Source organism: Notolepis coatsorum (genome assembly GCF_963971535.1).
Source record: "Notolepis coatsorum genome assembly, chromosome: 9".
NCBI lineage: Eukaryota > Metazoa > Chordata > Actinopteri > Aulopiformes > Paralepididae > Notolepis > Notolepis coatsorum.
Window position 1 is genome coordinate 40,384,636 of NC_140173.1, and position 19,960 is coordinate 40,404,595.

The 19,960-nt window shown below is 45.6% G+C and overlaps 1 protein-coding gene across 1 annotated transcript in view; it reads left to right on the forward strand.

Moving 5' to 3' along the window:
* Positions 1-15,797, forward strand: part of eif3s6ip (eukaryotic translation initiation factor 3, subunit 6 interacting protein) — a 72,482-nt gene extending 56,685 nt beyond the window's left edge. The window contains exons 15-16 of the mRNA XM_084321065.1: positions 14,506-14,586; positions 15,588-15,797. Coding sequence (XP_084177191.1) covers positions 14,506-14,586; positions 15,588-15,686 — 180 coding nt within the window. The 3' untranslated portion in view covers positions 15,687-15,797. The remainder of the gene's footprint in view (positions 1-14,505; positions 14,587-15,587) is intronic.
* Positions 15,798-19,960: the final 4,163 nt, after the last annotated feature.

Genomic DNA, 19,960 nt, shown 5'->3' on the forward strand with positions numbered 1-19,960 from the left:
ACATATCCGAGGGGCTTCGAGTTAAGTACTCCCTCACAGGGCTGTACGCTAAGCTTTTTCACTAGGGGCACACTTGCCCCTAAATGAGAAATTTTGGGGCAAAAAAAAATTTTTAGGGGCAAATTTTTTAATAACAATTTTACCATTATAGTGAAAAAAAATATGTTCCTCCTGCCTCATTACTGTGGTCCTTTTATTTAACATTTAAGTGCTTTTGTTGTCAGGTTTGTATCTTTTATAATGAACCAACTGAACTTCATATTACCACTAGGGATGGGAATTGATAGGATTTTATCGATACGATTCCATTATCGATTCTGCTTATCGATTCGATTCTTTATCGATTCCCTTATCGATACCTGATCAATTTATAATTTAAATAAATAAATTGGAAATGCAACAGAACTACATTTAGTCATTTAGCTGACGCTTTTATCCAAAGCGACTTACAAGTTCTGTACGACAAGCCATCAGGAAGGGCACAACTCTATCAGCTGAGCAACAATGTTCATCAAAGTGTTGAGTGCTACAGTGTAGGTTAGTTTATTAGGACAAGTGCATGACAGTACGGTTAGTTAGGGTTAGATATATATTTTTTTATTCAGATAATGGTTGAAGAAGTGCGTCTTTAGTCGACGGCGAAAGATTGGACGTGATTCGGCTGTCCTAACTGGGGTGGGTAGTTCATTCCACCATTGTGGGGCAAGGACTGAGAATAGGCGACTTCTCTTTGATGACCCTCCCGGAGCTCGGATAGGAGTAGGTCTGAGGCGGCCAGAAGATGCAGAGCGTCGGGGTCTAAGCTGGTTAGAATAACAACATGCAACTTGACATTTCTGATTGTCATTTATTGTTGAGCCCCCATGTCAGAAAAATACAAAAACTGTAAAAAATAAAACATTAACTATAGCCTACACTTAAATAAAATAATGTATTTGAGATTCTCTTAAAATGTTTTTATTTTTTTATTATTATTATTATTATTATTATTATTATTATTATTATTATTATTATTATTATTATTATTATTATTATTACGAATTTAATCTATTGAATAACAGGTTGTTATTCCTCTGACTTCTGTCTCTCACTCACACTCTCTCTCACACACACACACACACACACACGCACACACACACACACACACACACACACAGAGAGAGAGAGCTCCCTCCCCGGGCCCCTGTCCTTTAAAGTATTGGCTTGTGTTGCTACACGGACACATTTGTATGTTGCACCACTCTTCCTGGCTTACAGAGACTAGTAAACAAGCACTCACGTCTCATTATATGTGAACTAAAGAGTACAAGGTTTACACAACAGCCCCCACCCCTTGTTTTATTGTATTTGTACCTGTACTACCTGCTGTCAGCTGTTTATATCTCTCTGTGAGCTTGATTAGCTAGCGTTAGCTAGCGTTAGCTCCGCGGCTAACCCTGAACTAAATCAATGACTAGGTTCTAAAGCATTTCGAGTAGTTTTCACTGCACATAGAAGTAGCCAAACAGCGGGAGCATTTCGGGAGTATATAACCAAAACCCAGGCAATTTCGAGCCCTTGGCTTGCCTTAAGGAATCAAATAGTCTGCCATTAGCTACATGCTAACATGCTAACGTTATAACGGTCGGGAAAACCTGGCAGCGATAAGGGAATTGAAAGTCACAGGCACGCGATTCCAGGTGCCTGTGACTTTCTATGAAGAAATGAGCTATGAAGAAACTTTACTTTTCGTCATAGCTAAATCAGACAGTCAGCCAGTCTATCAGAGTGAGTGCTCAGCCTTGGATAATTTAGGAGTGAAATGCGAATGCAAGGCTTGAAATCACTACTCGCAAGCCCGCCCCCAAATATTATTTACTAATCGCAACGGCCAATTAAAGGGGCAATTCGCGATAATCTCATCGCAGTGTACAGCCCTGCCTCAATCTCCGTGAGGACTGTCATTAGGACTTCTTCCGCCACAGTCTGGGCCCCAAGTACTGCGTACAGGGCTGTCTTTATGGAGCGCACTTCTCGTTCCCAAGTGCCACCGAAGTGGGGTGCGTTTGGGGGGTTGAATTGGAAATCAACCTGTGCTGGAGCGAGGTGGGTCTTAAGTTCTGGGCCCATAGCTTGGAAGCTCTCTCTCTCAGCTCTCTTTCGCCGCCTTTGAAGTTTGTCCCATGATCGGACAATAGGGTAGACGGTCTTCCTTTCCGTGATGTGAATCTACGGAAGGCCATAAGGAATGAGTCTGTGCTCATGGTCGGGAGAAGCTCGATGTGTATCGCTCTGGTGGTCATGCATTTGAATACAATACCCCACCGCTTCTCGGTTCCTCTTCCTTTCTTTATGTGCAGCGGGCCAAAGCAGTCCATACCCGTTGAGTGGAATGGCTTGTCACCGATTCGGAGGCGACATGGAGGAAGGTCAGCCATCCTTGGTATGCTGGGCTGCGCGCGCCACTTGCGGCAGTCTAGACATGTTCGCTGGAAGCGTCGTACCGCCTCTCTTCCTTGTAGGATCCAGTAACGACGTCTGATTTCCGCGAAGACTCTTTCTGCTCCTGCGTGATGTACATCCTCATCGTATTTCTTTATAATCAGCTCTGTGACCTTGTGTCGGCTGTTCAATACGATCGGGTATTTAATGTCATCCGGTAGATTGGGGGCTCTGCGTAGGCGACCACCCACTCTGATGAGGGTATGAGCGTCGCTCTCGGGGGCCAGATGAATTAATCTGCTGTCGGATGGGACGGGCTTTCCTCCCTGTAGACAGGCCAATTCATCGGGGAACGAGTCTCTCTGGGCTCGCTGCAGTAGAAGCAATTCTGCTTCCTCGTAGTTAGCTGCTGACATATCAGCGGGGGACTTGCACTCCGGGTGGTACCGCAGGAATGTTCTTTGTTGTGCACTCTCTATGGACGTGCAATCGTCTATGTTAGGGTCGGTGGAGGCTACGGTGCTCAATCCACAGAACACAGACTTCTTATTTTCCACCTCCTCTGGACTTGCTTCCCTCGGGATAGGCATGGGCCACTGTCCTTCCGGGAGTCTTAGGAATGCGGGGCCGTCACTGTAGACATTGCGACGGGTGAGGTCATCCAGGGGCATCCCCCGGGTGATGACGTCAGCTGGGTTCTGTTTTGTATCAACGTAGCGCCACTCTGTTTCTCCGGTTAACTCTTCGGTTAAGTCTTGAATCTCGGTGACTCTGACTCCCACGAAGACTTTGTACTTGCATGAGTCCGATTTGATCCAGGCGAGTACCGTCGTGGAATCTGACCACAGGATTGTTCTAGACACCGGTATGGTGAGCTCACGTTGGATGAGCGTGGCTAGGTGCGCTCCGGCTAGGGCTGCGCAGAGCTCTAGACGTGGGATAGATTGTTGCTTGCGTGGGGCTATTCTCGAGCGAGCGAGGACAAATGCTGTGTAGATCTCTTGGGCCCGCAAGTAGGCTACTGATCCGTATGCGACCTCTGAGGCGTCACTGAAGACGTGTAAGTCCATTTTACATGTCTCTGGCCTCACCGTGGGTGGGAAGTAGCTTCGGCGCATATTAACGCCTGGGAGTGAGTGGAGCTCCATCTCCCACTCTCTCCAGGTGGATGCAAGGTGTGCGGGAATGGGGTCGTCCCAGCCCTGGTCCTTGTCCCACAATGCTCGTACAATCATTTTTGCCCTGGTGGTGTACGGTAGAATACATCCTAGCGGGTCATATTGTCGGGCGAGTGTTGTGTACACACTCCGTCTGGTGGTCGGCGCCGCCGCCGGCCTTCCCTGCTCCGTAGTCAGGGGCTTGTGTCTGTAGTGAAGCGAATCTGTTTTGAATCGCCACACCAATCCCAGGGTCATCTCCTGGGCTTCTCCCGGGATTGTAGCCATCCAGGTCTCGCTGCTGGCTGCCTTGTCCTCGGAGGAGAGGCTGCGCAGTACTTGCGGATCGCTGCTGGCCCACTGCCTGAGATCAAAGCCGCCTTTGATCAATGAGGCGCGGAGTTTAATCAGGAGAGCCTCGGCTTCTTCCTGGGTTGAAAGGCTTTGTAGACAGTTGTCTACGTAGAAGCTGTTCTTTACGCTGTGTCGGACCTCTTCGTCCGCTGCTGGGTCCTCTGCTACATGTTTCTGTAGTGCAAATGTAGCACAGCAGGGGCTGCACGTCGTTCCGAAGGGGAGGACTTCCCATTGGTAGATGGCTGGGTGCTCATCTCCTGGCTTCTCTCTCCATAGGAACCGTAACAGGGGCTTGTCCGCCTCTACTAGTCTCACCTGCAGGAACATTCCTTTAATGTCCCCGCTGATGGCCACCTTTTCCTGGCGGAAGCGGAGTAGAACGCCGAGTAGGGAGGGGCCGAGTGTGGGACCGGGCAGTAACTCTTTATTCAGATTTTGGGATCCGATCTGGTAGCTGCAGTTAAATACTATGCGGTCTTTACCGTTGTGATGGACCTTGTGGTGAGGCACGTACCACGATTCAGTGGTCTGGTCAGCCTCTTTAATGTCCATCTTTGTGACGTGTCCCGCTGTGATGAGCTTCTCAATCTCAGCGCGGTATACACTCTCTTGGGCGGGGTTCTTGGCTAAGCGCCGCTCCGTGTTCAGCAGGTACCGTTCTGTGGCGTCTGTCTTGGCGTGGAAAGTAGGCATTCCTTCTCGCCGCAGGAGTGGCGTGGCGTATCTCAACACGCCGTTGACCGGGACTCTCTTGGTCCCTGTCTCGAGGAGGTGAATGGCGTAAATGTCATCTTTAGAGCGAATGTCTTTCTTTCCGTTCTTAAAGGGCATTTGTTCCAAGGTCCATAGCCGCTCTACGTGTTGCAGGAGTGCGGTTTCTCCCTCTGTGACTCGGGAGTGGAGACATCTAGTGGCTGTACTTCGGTTGAGAGATTTGGCGAGCGGGCCTTGGAGAGTCCATCCCAAACGGGTCTCGACTGCTGCAGGACAGCCTCGGGGTCCGGTATGAACCCGGTCTATCGGGACAATGAGGTCTGCATGGTCGGAGCCTATCAACAGGGTCGGCATAGCATTGTCTATGAGCGGGATCGGTAACTTGCGCAGATGTGCATATTTCTCCATCAGCTTGGCGACGGGGTATGTGTACCGCGACAGTCCTATTTCTTGGCTGGTGAAAGCGTCTGTAATCTGGTACCGTCGCTCAGGCTGGCCGCTTGCTGCGATAGAGAATGAGACATTCTCGCCCTTTATCGTCTTCAAATCTCGTCTTATTGTCCGAATTGTCATTTGGGTTTCGCTTCCCCGCAGCCCTAGCTGGGCCGCAGCGGAGGCGAGCAGCAGGGTCTTCTCTGACCCGTCATCGAGGACGGCGTAAGTGTCCAGGACTTTATTCTGGTAGCTTAGTGTCACACGCACTACTTTTAGGAGTACTCGGGCTCCACTGCTGCTGGCGGGATCGATGTACATGACGCTCGCTTTGCTGCTGGATGGTGCGGGTGAAGGGCGCCGTCTGTTACTGTCGTGAAGTATGTCCAGATGGGCTCCATCGCACTTGGTGCACCTTTTCTTTAAGCGGCATTCGGCTGCCATGTGTGAGCGCGCACAGCGAAAACAGCGCTTGTTGGACTTTATCCATTGACTTGCTTCCTCCGCGTTCAGCTTGGGGAAGGAGTCACATTGCGCTAGCCAGTGTTCTTTCTCACAGTAGGGGCACACTATCTTCCACTTCTCCGTTCTGGAGGGGGTACTGTGGCTCCTGCTGCTCGGTACTGACTCCGATTGGTGCATCACAGTCACCAATCTTCTTCCATCATTTAGTCGTCTGGTTCCTTCTCTGGAGCCAGGGGTGCTCCGTCCGAATGTATCTAGCCGTAGGCTGCTGACTTCTCTCGCCAGGAAGTCTGCTAGATCGAGGAGGTTCGGTTCGGGGCCATTCGGGTCTCGGTGGTCCCTCTGTCGCCTAAAAGGCTCCTGTCGAGCGGGCGGCAGCTTCTCCAAGATCCTTTCCACATTTGAGTTGGCGTAAAGTTCATGCCTCCCCTTCTCTCTCTGCGCTCCCAACATCCCTACCAGGGACTGCACTCTGATGGACAGGTCGTCCAGTGCTCGATTGTCTATTGCTGGGGGTAAGCGGTCGATGTGTCGGATCTCCTGGATCACGTAATCCCATATGCGCCCATACCTCTGGTCCAATGCTACCAGCGCTGCTGTGTATGGGGTGGTGGAAGTCGCGTAGGCGAGCGCTATATTATGTGCGCGGGGCACCTTAAGTGCTTCAGTAGGATGGCGTATTTATGGCGTTCATCCAATACATCCACCAACATGGTCTCCAGACACATGCGGAGTTCTGTATACTGGGCCCGGTTCTCTTGGGTGAAGTCGGGTACCATAGGCGTGCCAATGTATGACGCTGACTGTGGATACATCGGCGAGCGTTGGGGGAGAGGCCTCCTAGGCGAGTCTCCTCCCGCTCCTTGGTATGGGCTGGTACCGGCAGTGTACCATGGCCCGCTTCTCCAGGTGCTGTTCCTCGGTGCGGGTCGTGCGTCGTGCTCACCCGTGTATAGAGTCGGGGGTCTGTAGCGCAGCTCCGCGGGAGTATAGCCTGGGCTGTACCGGACCTCCTGGTCCGGTAGAGTACTGTGCTGTCGTCGGGCGTGGTTCTCCTCCTCTTCCTCTTCGTCTTCAGTTAGGTCATCCAGTGCTTGTAGTCTCTGGTTTAGCCTCTCCACAGGATATGCTGCTCCTTCCCGGTTGCTAGGTCTCGCTTGGACCGGTGGGGGGAGGTGGTCTGTGGGGGGTATAGACCTCGTCTGTTGGTCAAGTTCAGGGTTGTTTACTCGGCTAGGGGATGCCGCCCTGGAGTAGGGCTGGGCGATATGACGATATTATATAAATATCGGGTACAGTTCATTAACGATACACTTTTTAAACGTATCGCGGATATCGTGATGTTTTGCCCTCGCGTTAGAGTCCGCCGCGGCTGAGATGAGACTTACAAGCGCAGTGCTAAATGCTTTCCTCTCTCTCGCCTCTCCCTCTCGCAGAAAAAAAAAGTCAGTCACACACACACTTGCCAAAATTACGTCATCTACACGCACATACACGCACGCAAGCGCACACACCTAGCCAGAGAGGCGGTGGTGGCTCGGTGCTAGGGATGCCCCCTGAAACCCAGGAGTAAACTCCGGCGTTAACGGTACTGCTATCTGTAAGTTAGTTTATGAGCGGATTAGCTACGGAGCTAACAGAGTGTACCATGCATCTGCGACGCAACAGTGGCAGCAACAGTGGACACGGAGTAATGTTAACGTTATGTGGAGTTCATACTACACTACACGTATGAACTCGACATAACGTTAACGTTACTCCGTTTCCATGAAGTGTTTAATTAGCAGCAATCTGTTGTTGAAAATGTAACGTTAACCGGAAAACCGGAAATGGAATGAGAGGACAGGAAGCCGTCATGAAGTGGGCTTCTGGCCCTTGTAGTCATATATATTGTAGTCTTTTAGTCTTATTAACTAAAAGATTTTAACAAAATAAAAAGCAGCAGCACTATTGGATAACTGAGTCATGTTTGCTATGTATTTCTTTCTTTAGGGGAGTAGGACATTTGTTTCACAGTTTTAGCATGATGTTTTATAGATGGCTAGGTTAAACACAGGTTTTTGTTTTTAAGAGGGGGGGTTTGATTTGATTGAAGTTTATTTCAAGTATGCAACACAACAAACAAACATCAAGTACAGATATAGCCTTAAGCCGTTCAAATAATAAATGTATACATACATGTAAATAAATAAATAGTTACAATATGTAATCTAATCATCTAAATCTAATCTAATATATAATATAAAAAAACGAAAGGCTAAAATGCTAAATATATAATCTAAGAATCCAATCATCTAAATCTAATATAAAAATGCTAAATGCATGAGTCTTTTGTCTTTAATGTTCGCTTGCAAACTCAAATACTGTCTTGGTAAGCCTCATAATGAATTGTTTGGGGAAAAAAGGAAAAACATCGTGATGTGTATCGTGTATCGCCGAAAGGTCAGAAAATATCGTGATATCATATTTAGGCCATATCGCCCAGCCCTACCCTGGAGGTGTGTCTAGACGAGTTCCTGGAGCCTCTGGCGGAGGGAGAGGGTGTTGTCCGTCTGATCAGCTGTTCTATTAGTTGCGCTTGCTGTCTGTCGCGCTCTGCGTCCCGTAGAGCAGTGGTTCCCAAAGTCGGGGTCGCGACCCAAAGGTGGGCCGCGAGCAGCCACGGATGGGCCACGAGATGATTAAAAAAAAAAAAAAAAAAACATTTTTTTTAATTTTTAATTTTTTTTAATTTTTAATTTTAATTTTTTTTTGTCAGGCCACTGAACTTAGAAGCAGGCCAGGACAGTGTTTCTAGTTGTATTCTAAAATTCTATTCTATTGTATTCTAAAATGTGACTATATGGTTTTATATTAACTTAATAAATAAACAAAAACGAAAAATCTACTTATTTCAACGAACATTTCAAACTAAAATAACAGATTATGCACATAAAACGCTGAAAACAACCGAAGCAACAATAGTATTTTAATGAGGCTATTATTATTATCATTATTATTTTGCAATAAGTTAGCCCTCTCATAAATAGCACATATAAATGAATAACTAACTTGAACTAACTTAATAGGATTGAAGTGATATTTGGCTTAAAAAATCGGTCGCCTGACAAAAAAAAAAAAAAAAAAAGCCAGACGATGTGCATTGGGCCGCGGCTCTCTGACGCCTTATTTTCTGGGCCCCGGCCTGAAAAGTTTGGGAACCCCTGCCGTAGAGCACCAGCAGCTGCTCGCTGGCTGTCTGCTCGGTCTCGGGCCACATTCTCTTCTCTCTGAATGCGTCTTAGTTCTAGACGTATATGCTCTTCTTCGCTCCGCTGCTGGATCTGCAGTCGGTCGCGTTCAGCAGCGGCGTTCAGGCTGATGAGGAAGGCCTGCTGTAGGGTCCTCTCTGCCTCGCTGGGAGAAGGCGGTTGTATAGGGGAGCCTTCCCTCGGGGTACTCCTTGCGGAGCCTTGGAGCTCTATCTCCACGGTGCTCTCCCCGTCTTCTTCCGTGCCGAGTTCTCTCTCGGCAGCGTTGTATTCCTCCCGGGACTCATCGGGGACTACTTCTTCAGTACTGGCGGGGTGTGAAGTCATGTCTGGTTCCCACTGGTCCCCACCGTGAACTTGGTCAGTTACATTAGAGCCCGTAGGGGCCTCTATGGTCGGGGTAGTCTGGGCGTTGGGGTTAGACATACTTTTACTTTCTAGTTTTACCGCGTTTACTGTTAGTAGAAGACTAGGTTGTTGACTGACAGCGTAGGCCTCTAAGTACTGAGGGAGCCGTCGTTCGCGCTGCGGGCGTTGGTTAGGAGGATCGTTTCGTGGAGTGTTCATCATAGGCCATTTCAATATTAATAACACTATATTAATATTACACTAATTACCATCCGGCTCGAAGGACCAATTGTAACTGCGGGGTACAATTCCCTGACTGTATTACTAGATATGATACTTACTACCACTACCTTTGTACTTAATATTCGGCCACCCAGTACACGGCATAAATATATTATGATGAACACTGTCACGTAGATGAAACGGATCCAACACAAATGTACGAATTAGAAATAGGTCTTTATTTCTACACAGCGATGGTGTGTAGAGCAAGCACTTAATCAAATCAATCACATTTATGAATGGAATTAGTATGCACTTTTATGGCAAGAGTATTCGTCGGTATATCAATAGAGAATGTCCAATCTCTGAAGGCGCAGGTGGTACATATACGACCTGGAATAGTTTAAGGAATAACAGCAATGATACTTTAATGATTATATACTGGACACACTAGGGGGGGTTAATCCGGTCGCTTGTAAGCCGACAGGAGTAGGAAGGGGGGGGGGGGTAGAATCCGGCTGCCTCATCCGGCCAAGGGTATCCCAGGTGAACCCACTGTAGTGCCGTTCAATGCGCCGGCGATCCTTGGACCACAGATGAAAGCAGGTGGACTCTTTGTGGGCCGGCTCTCTCCGGTCCACGGGGGAGAGACGTGAAGCGACCTCGTCTTGCAGAGCGTCTCCTCACCTTGCGTCCTCTCCAGGGGGGGGGGTTCCAACACACGGCAGTGTCGGGGGTCTTTATCCATGGAATAATCAAAGTATACAAAGCATAATCCGTGCCTGGGAAGGCGGGCTGTCGTCGGTAGAATAATCCGGTATACAGGTCCACTCGCTCGTCGGCTCTGGGGCTCCTCGGGTGCAGCTTCACGTGGGGTCAACCACCCTGGATAAGCAGCCAGTTCTCTGCCCGAAACGATGGGGTACGGACTACGGTAGTATTCTCACCGCACAAAGCACTATATATTAACAGACTATTATTAGCTTAATAGACTACGTCCAACTCGACGATATAGTGCCAAATATGACTATTCAAATATTAATATACACGATGTCTCAATACCGATGGTAGGCGAACTTGGCCTTACTCCCACACGTGGCGTCGCGGGGAGGCTTTACGTCTGTGACTATTGGAGGGTAAGAAACTGGACTGAAAAGGAAGTCCTACTTTAGTAGCGCAGTATATATACGCACTATGAACAAATAGTCCCATTAGTGGTGCGGTAGTCAGATTCCTACGCGGAACTAGGACTTGTTCGTACATGTGGAGCGGTACGTTTGAACTGGGTCTGAGGGGTATGGCAGCCTGGCACCAAGGTCTCGACCAATAGTAGAATGGAGACCATTATGGGATGTTCAGTAGGCTAGAATGGATATTCAATGCATATTGTACAAGGAATATACAAGGGATATCAGGGAATATTAGAGAATATACAAATACAATTAAATATATATATACAAATAAATATACACATTCGGTTCAATCTGGCCCTTCACAACAGTACTGTTACATTTATGACATACAAATATACAGTACATATACAGGTTTGGACATTTACAGGGGCCGAATTGCAGCCTCCCGTAGGTGCTCTTTGAGGGCGGTTTTGAAGGTGGGTAGGGATTCACATTCCTTTACGGCTGTGGGTAGGGCGTTCCACATTGATGTGGCATAATTGCGAAATGTGTTTAGTCCCTTGTTTGTGCCGAATCTGGGTTTAACATGATTTGTGGAGCTCCCTCTGGTGTTGTGGTCGTGGTATTCACTGACCTTTGGGAAGTATTTCGACATATACATGGGTACCTTAGTGGTGTAGTGTATCTTGTAGACCAGGCCCATTGCAAGCTGCTGTACTCGGTCGTCTACTCTAAGCTGTCACAAACAGGTGGTTTCTGACAAATAGGGAGTCCACACGTGATACCAAGTTAAAAAAATAATTTATTTAAACCTTTCTAAACAAACAATAATTGAATAAACAACACATGTAGGTATCAGAATTGTCAAAGGATCCAAAGTTGGTGTTGATACAACCTGTCCTGGGAGATGGGAAAGCAGACAGAAGGGATTAGACAGGAGAACATTATATAAGGGTGCTGCAGGCTGCTCTCTGCACTGCACAGGTGCTTCCAGTTGGGGTAAGGACCTACCCACTCTACCATGCTTTTTGAGTCAGAAGACTCCCCATTGCAGGTAAAGTGGGGGTCGTCACAAAGCCATCCTAGGTAGTCAAAGTGGGCAGGGCAGGGTTTCCGTTAGAAAAAATTGTTGTCGGTCTCCGTGACCTGCAAGATTTCAATCTACCGGACAAATGAGATTAATTCCGGTCATAGTTTAGAATAAAGAATGTCATCCTCAAGGCATGTAGATTTATAATATTATTACTTAAAACTAGGCTACTTTTGCGTATACAGTCATTAATTAATATATTCCAAATAAAATAAGTCCCTCGATACTCCGTGCTGCTGCTGACTTGAACTAAAATAGACCGCGTATGTGGGCAGTCGGTCCGACACTAATAATCACATTTTTATGAGCTAACGAATTCCGTTATATTGGACATTTGTATTAATTATATCAAGCGAAGAACTGAGAAAGCAGAGAGGCGGCAACATTATCGTGGTTTGCGTGACGACTCTCTCCACCTCGCAACAACTTATTTGCAAAGAGTATGGCGCTGCAGAGAAGCTCATTCAGCTGTTATTGGCTCTTTTCTGGGAACCGCACAACAGCGCCCCCCACCCAACATTGGCTGAAAATGGCCGAATTGGAGTACTGATGGAATACTGCATTGTGCCGTTGCCTCTCTGGCTCTGCAGCTTCACATGCACTCGCACACCCAGCACTAAGCTCTCGCTGACAACGTCGTTGTCATTATTAGAAGCAACGAGGAAACAAATGTAATGATCGTTTCGTTCATCGCATAGGCTATTTAATTTTAGCCTATTTTAATACAATTCAAATAATCAAATTGTGCTTAGACTCAGGGAATTATTTTCACCGGACATTAAGACCGGAGATATTAAATAAGTCGGACTTCAACAGATTTTGCCGGTCAAAAACCGGTAATTACCGGCTAACGGAAACGCTGGGGCAGGGGTGAGGATCCAGCACAATCCATCAATGAGCTCATGAGGTGTCATCACTGGGGCTGGGATGATGACACGCCTGATTCAGTACTATCACCATACCTGGGTGCCGGTTCCATATGTATTGCGATTCAATATTTTGATTTTACTATTCGAATATTTAATTTAACCTCTTAAACCCAAGCCCTATTTTCAGAAAATTCACCTAAAATACATACCTAAGTAAATGGAAGATTGCTCCACTTCTACAAGGCCCATTGGCATGTTCTTGGTATCTAGGAACATCTATGGATCTCAGGGAATGTATTCCCAGTGTCATAAATATTGTGTCTGTTACTAGGCTTGAGTAAATTGTAATAAGGAGAATATATATATTTTTTATATCTTTGACGGTGAATAACACCATGCTTTAAAATACATGACAAATTGCCACTGAGCTCATTCAGCACCTTCTTGAGGTCACGTCAGTGTTGGGAAAGTTCACTTTCTACATGAACTAGTTCAGTTCACAGTTCACACATTTTAAAATTAAGTTCATAATTCAAAAATTTTAACTAAAGTTCATGGTTTCAAAAATGAACTAATTTATAGTTTATAGTTATTTTTTCAATACGTTGCTGCAAGCTATTATTTGTCAAATGTATTGCCACAACCCATAATAGAACCACAGAATACTGGCATTTCCATAACGCTTTGCTGCCGCCCATTCAGTCCACACTAGTAGCAGCTGCAGCTTTCATCTCTACAGTATATTTTCAAAAATATGAGGAAAAACGTGCTGCTTGACATTTAAAAATAACTAAATTATCTAAAAACAAAAACCTGTGTTTAACCTAGCCATCTATAAAACATCATGCTAAAACTGAAACAGTCCTACTCTCCTAAAGAAAGAAATACATAGCAAACATGACTCAGTTATGCAATAGTGCTGCTGCTTTTTATTTGGTTAAAATCTTTTAAAGACTAAAAGACTACAATATGACTACAACAATTTCATGATGGTTTGCGGAGCTATGCTCGGAGCATTAACGTTACATTTTCAACAAGATTGCTGCTAATTAAACACTTCATGGAAACGGGGTAACGTTAATGTTATGTCGTTCATACATGTAGTGTAGTATGAACTCGACATAACGTTAACGTTACTCCGTTTCCATGAAGTAATTATATTGTGAATTATAAGGTGGCCAGCTAGCTAGCATAAGCTAACAGAAGAACGATTAGCTAACGTTAGCTAATAGCTGTAACGTTAATAACAACGAATCAGCTGTTGATATTATGAGCCATCAGTAGACAACGTCACATGTATTAAACTAAAGTTAATGGTTTAATGTTTAATGCTTTGTTGACAAGACACTGAAAACGGGTCTGTGAGGGGGAGGAGGAGGGGCAAGCGTGCTCTGCAGCAGCGTGTGTCTGTCTGTCAACAACTTGTTGTAGAAGACTGCGAGCAAGCCAGCTGGTATCGATACTGCAGAAAGTATCGATATTGCGGGAAATGAGTAACAGTTTTAAATATTCAGAATCGATATGTATCGATTTTTTGATATTTTTGACACTAGCCCTGGGTCTCTTCTCTCAAAAGACTACACTCAAGTTATATTGCGCCAATCCTCGCCCTTTTCCGACTCGATGCCCTGAGATTTCTATGAACTAATATTTCACTAATAACACTCATCATTGGTAAACAAACGTAGTGCTGAAAAGATACACTTTGACTGCTGTTTTGACAGGGTTAGGGTCTTTACTCTTGGCTACATTTGGAGAGAAAAAACGCAACATGAATTCAGACATTCTGTAGAGATGGATTTATGGCGTGATGTCATTCTCGTACTGGACCGCTCGGGCATAAGAGGTTAATATAGAATATTATACCTAAATACCTAAAGCGAACTGAAACTTGTTTCACAGTGCACAGAAAATAGGTTTGAGTTAGTTTCAGTAGTTCCTACCTACACAGCAGACCTGGTGCGGTCTCACAGCTACTTTGTCTCTGGTTTGCTGACTGTTGTGTCTCTGGTTTGCTGACTGTTGTGTCTCCTGTGTGGTTTTCAGGATATGATCCACATCGCGGACACCAAGGTGGCTCGTCGCTACGGTGACTTCTTCATCAGACAGATCCACAAGTTTGAGGAGGTGAGGAGCTTCACTGGGATTTATGTCTGCCTTGTTTTTTTGTGATGAGTGACTAATAGTAGAGTAGGGATGTCCGATATTGGCATTCAAATTTTATATCGAAAAATATCGGTATCTGTTTTGTTTTTTCATTTCTTATTTACCCAGGCAAGCAAGTAAGAACAAATTCTTATTTTATTTATTGTCAAAAGTATGCATATTGTTGTGTTAATTCCAAGACAAGAGATATGTAATGTTAATTACCTGAAATTATACCCTTTCTCTGGTGGGGGGGAACCCCACATATATCGGTATCGGTGATATCGGTATCGGAAATTAAGAGTTGGACAATATCGGTATATCGGTTATCGGGAAAAAAAAAAGAAGCCAATATCGAACATCCCTAGGACAGAGAGAACTGAGTACAGAGGGAACAGAGTACAATGAGACAGAGTATAGAGTACAATGAGACGGAGTACAATGAGACAGAGTACAATGAGACAGAGTATAGAGTACAATGAGACAGAGTTACAGAATGAGACAGAGTTACAGAGTATAGAGTACAATGAGATGGAGTATAGAGTACAATGAGACAGAGTATAGAGTACAATGAGACAGAGTATAGAGTACAATGAGACAGAGTATAGAGTACAATGAGACAGAGTATAGAGTACAATGAGACAGAGTTACAGAGTATAGAGTACAATGAGACAGAGTATAGAGTACAATGAGACAGAGTATAGAGTACAATGAGACAGAGTATAGAGTACAATGAGACAGAGTATAGAGTACAATGAGACAGAGTATAGAGTACAATGAGACAGAGTATAGAGTACAATGAGACAGAGTTACAGAGTATAGAGTACAATGAGACAGAGTTACAGAGTATAGAGTACAATGAGACAAAGTATAGAGTACAATGAGACAGAGTATAGAGTACAATGACTCACAGCTACTTTGTCACAGATTCAGCAGGTTTGTGGTTTGAAAAGCTCTGTACTGACAGTTGTGTGTCTCTGCAGCTGAACAGAACGCTGAAGAAGATGCCGTTGTCTGGAGCGTCCACGACGACAGCCGCGGCGGCAGCGGCAGTAGCAGCCAGCACCGCCACCAGCCGATGAGGTCTCCTCAAGATTCAGTCTCCTCAAGTCGACTGAAACCTCTCGTTGATCCAACCTTTTCTATCTAATCTGGTCACAATAAAAGGATGAAGTGGTGGTGTTGTCTTTTAATTTTTTTTGTTCTTTTGCTTGCCTTGTACACAGAGAATACACTCTACATCCTTTCACTCTAGACTGCAGTGGTGTTAAGTAACCGCTAGATGGCAGTATTCTCCATACAAACATTCCAATTGTCATTATGAGCACTGGTGTTGGGCATGGCGGTATTTTGGAACTGGAGGAAGGATGGCAAGATGTCCACCCATTCATCTGAGATACGGAAGCCCTGAGAGGTCCTCATAGAACATGTTTCTCAGCTGATGGATAGATGATGTCTGCTCTACTAGTCAACTTCACCAGCTGATATAGATAATTAGATATGCTGTCTGCTCTACTAGTCAACTTCACCAGCTGATAGATAGATGCTGTCTGCTCTATTAGTCAACTTCACCAGCTGATAGATAGATTCTGTCTGCTCTACTAGTCAACTTCACCAGCTGATAGATACTGTCTGCTCTACTAGTCAACTTCACCAGCTGATATACTGTATGGCATACAGTATATCAGCTGGTGAAGTTGACTAGTAGAGTCAATGCTCCACTAGTCAACTTCACCAGCTGATAGCATCTGTCTGCTCTACTAGTCAACCTCACCAGCTGATATAGATGCTGTCTGCTCTACTAGTCAACTTCACCAGCTGATAGATAGATGCTGTCTGCTCTACTAGTCAACTTCAGCTGATAGATCAGATTCTATTGTCTGCTCTACTAGTCAACTTCACCAGCTGATATAGATATACTGTCTGTTCTACTAGTCAATTTCACCAGCTGAATGCAGCTATATTGTATGTCATACTGATTTACATGTCAATCAACTGACGATGACATGTCCAGAATGTTGCCAGTATGTGCTCAGAATCTTAAATCACTTTTTATCCTGATTATGATGAGCGATGGTCTGACCCAGGTGTTAATTGCCTTTGATTGGAGACCCAGACTGCTGTGTTTTACTGCAGAAAACATCCTGGTAGGGAGGGGTCAGAGGCAGAGCCTTCTAAAAAGCTTTATTCAAATGATATAAAACAACATAAATTAACACATGTAATACAAAACATGTTGTCAATGAATCTTTTGCAAAATATCTAAAACTCTGAACACAAAAGTTTGTTTCCCACTTTCAGAGCAAAGTAACTACCATCATCACAGAACATCACTATGAGCAATATCACACCGGTCCACAGCTGGGCTGGTCCGGGCCGACATCTTACCATGTTGAGTGCTAGGTCATTGGAAACTATGGCTCAGCCCAAAAATATTTCTGTTACAGTAGCTAGACAATGCAAACCACTGAAGTTTAGTTTGAGGGGTCAATCACGAGTGATAGCCCTGGCTAGCCATACTGGGGGGCGTCTATTCGAATACCAACCGGTTCATGTTTTGCTAATCTGATTGGCCACTGCCGTTTCTGGTGCGATCTGATTGGCCACGGATGTTTCTGGTCATGTGACATGTGTGCCCATTGGCGCGATGCGCCTATTTTCGCCTCGACCAGCAGCAAACTACCTAACGCCTAGTTTATCACTGGTTAAGCTTAGGTGACTCTTTGGAAGTTGGTTAAGGTTAGAGTTTGCGTTCTATCGCCCTACTCTAAGACAAACTCTAATCTTAACCAACTTCATAAGAGTGCCTAAGCTTAACCGGCAAAATAACTTGCCGTCACACGATTGGCGCGACCAGAAACGTCAGTGGCCAATCAGAGCGCAGAAGGCGAATGCGGAACTGGAAATGTATTGGGGAAAGAATTCAGGCGCCCTGGCTAGCCATACTGGGGCCTGTGGTTAGCCATACTGGGGCCTGTGGGGCTCCCACTTTGTTTATGGAACCGCGCGGCGCAGCGATTACTACTTTGCCCCGTGGTGGAAATGAGGCTGAGGAACGTGCTCCTACAACTTTGGTCTGGAACCTCATCAAGAGGCTCACTGCACTGTTCCACGACAGATATGCAACTTCATAAACCTTCCTACTGGATCAGAAGATCATTTGTATCCAATTTCGTATCATCCAATTCAACCCTCCCGTCTCGAACGCTGTTTCTTGCCTCCCACAAGCCGGCTGCAATGTGGACTAAGTCATACATAGCACGAGTCCCTTCCGATACTCGAGGTAACAGCAGTCGCATATTTTCACCTGCGCGATCTTTCAGCGTCAGGGGTCTGGGCTTTGGAGGGGCGCCGCCCACATCGCTTCCTGATTCTACTGCGCAGGCGCACCAACCGACCTGTAGGAGTCGCTGTCCACAACGCCCGATCCCCACCCATCAGTTTCCCACCCCCTAATACTGCCAATGTGTATTAGTACGGACGACCAGCTAAACTGAAAGCAATATGGAGCGCTGGGCTCGAACAGGCGAACCCAGCGTCTCCAGTATTCGTGGTGAGCGCCTTGCCCACTGCACCACATAGCCGCGCTTCAGAAGATAATTTGTGCCACAGAAGTGGGTCAGTATAGTATGTTCTTGAGGTCATGTGACCTGAGGATGTAGTATCCTAGGGGGCAGCGGCTCTCAACCTTTTCCACGTTGACGACATTAACACTTTGATCGCCATGGTTAAATTCATAATTTACCATCGCTAGCCAGCTCTATTTGTCTATAGAGAAGTTCCCCTTCTTTGCAGGGCTATAACTTTTTAAATTCTATTGCTAAATTGACATTATTATGGCCCATTCAATGTCCTATATATATTGTTCAGGGTGTAGCAACGTTATACTTTTTCATTCACATATTCATACTAAAATATGGTCTAAAGTATAAGTATGTTTTTATCGTTTTCTGCAGCTTTCTCCAGAACTTGATTTATAGCCCCAAATGCATTATATTGATGATCAAATACAGTTTGGTAGCGATCGGTGCCAGATAAAAAATTTCAACTGGAGGTACTTCTAGAAGTTACTACGCATCATCTGATGTTGACTAGTGTGGGTCATATGATCATCAGAGCAGTTTATATGGAACACGTTAGAAAATAACGCTGGATCTTACCGTATCTTCCTCGCGCCGTTGGACGATCAGCTTGGAGTAGACAGTTTTCGATTATGGGATGTTGATCTAGATGAACCATTTCCAGGTTGTATAATACTATATACGTCCAAATAACGTTGTTTATTGAGTTAGGGCGAGCAATTGATTATCCAGTGTGTCGAGATGGAGTCCGGCTAACGATCGCGAGTGCCCGGACGAAATATGGATGAGCACTTCCTGTTTGGCGCGTCACTTCCTGTTGGCCGATCGGCCACCAGATGGCGCTCTTGAACCGTTAGACAGTTGAGTGGAGCTCAGCAGTATATCTCAGGTCCCCGGAGGAGAAATATGATTTCGATCACAGATTTTTGAAATATTGATATCAAAGACGTGTTACGGCGTCTTCGGCAGAATGAGCATGGCGGGGAAAGACGAGTTCCAGCGTTTTCGGCGATTAAAGTGTTAACCTTCTGTGTATTGTCGCAGTGAAGGGTTAACCGTGTTGGTAGTGTGGCAGTGAAAGGGTTAAGCTACAGAACCCTCACTTCCCCAGACGTCGTCTCGGGGACCCCCCCCCCCCCCCGTCTGATGTTAGACCGGGTCTATAGGTAGGTGAGGAGATAAGGGGAGAAGCTGAAACCTATGATCAGAACAGTGACTTATGATATTCTCTCATCGTGCTAAACTTCTAGTGAATGAAATAGTGAAATTAATCTCATGTCCATGTTTCTGGGGACCCGCTAGTAGCTCCTGAGGGCCTCCTGGGGGTCACCGCACCTCATGTTGAGAGCCACTGGCCCAGATCAGTACTCTGTGTCCATCTGTACACAGACCCTGGATCTGCTCACGTATTTAAAAATACTCTGTATCCATCTGCACACAGACCCTGGATCTGCTCATGTATTTAAAACCACTCTGTATCCATCTGCACACAGACCCTGGATCTGCTCATGTATTTAAAACTACTCTGTATGTGTCAGGGCTCCTGCCGGTTTCAACAAGTTACATTTAAAGGTGCTATAGATAACATTTGTAGGTAGAGTAATAATTTTCTTTGGTAATACAGCGAGAGCTTTTAGAACGGTGTGGAATGAAAGTATAGTCCCCCCCCCAAACTATATATTCATTAATTTGTCATTTAGAAAATGTTGCAGTCCAAAATGAATGTTGTTTACATGTTGCGTGCATGTATCCCCTCCCCATGTGGAATGCACCCG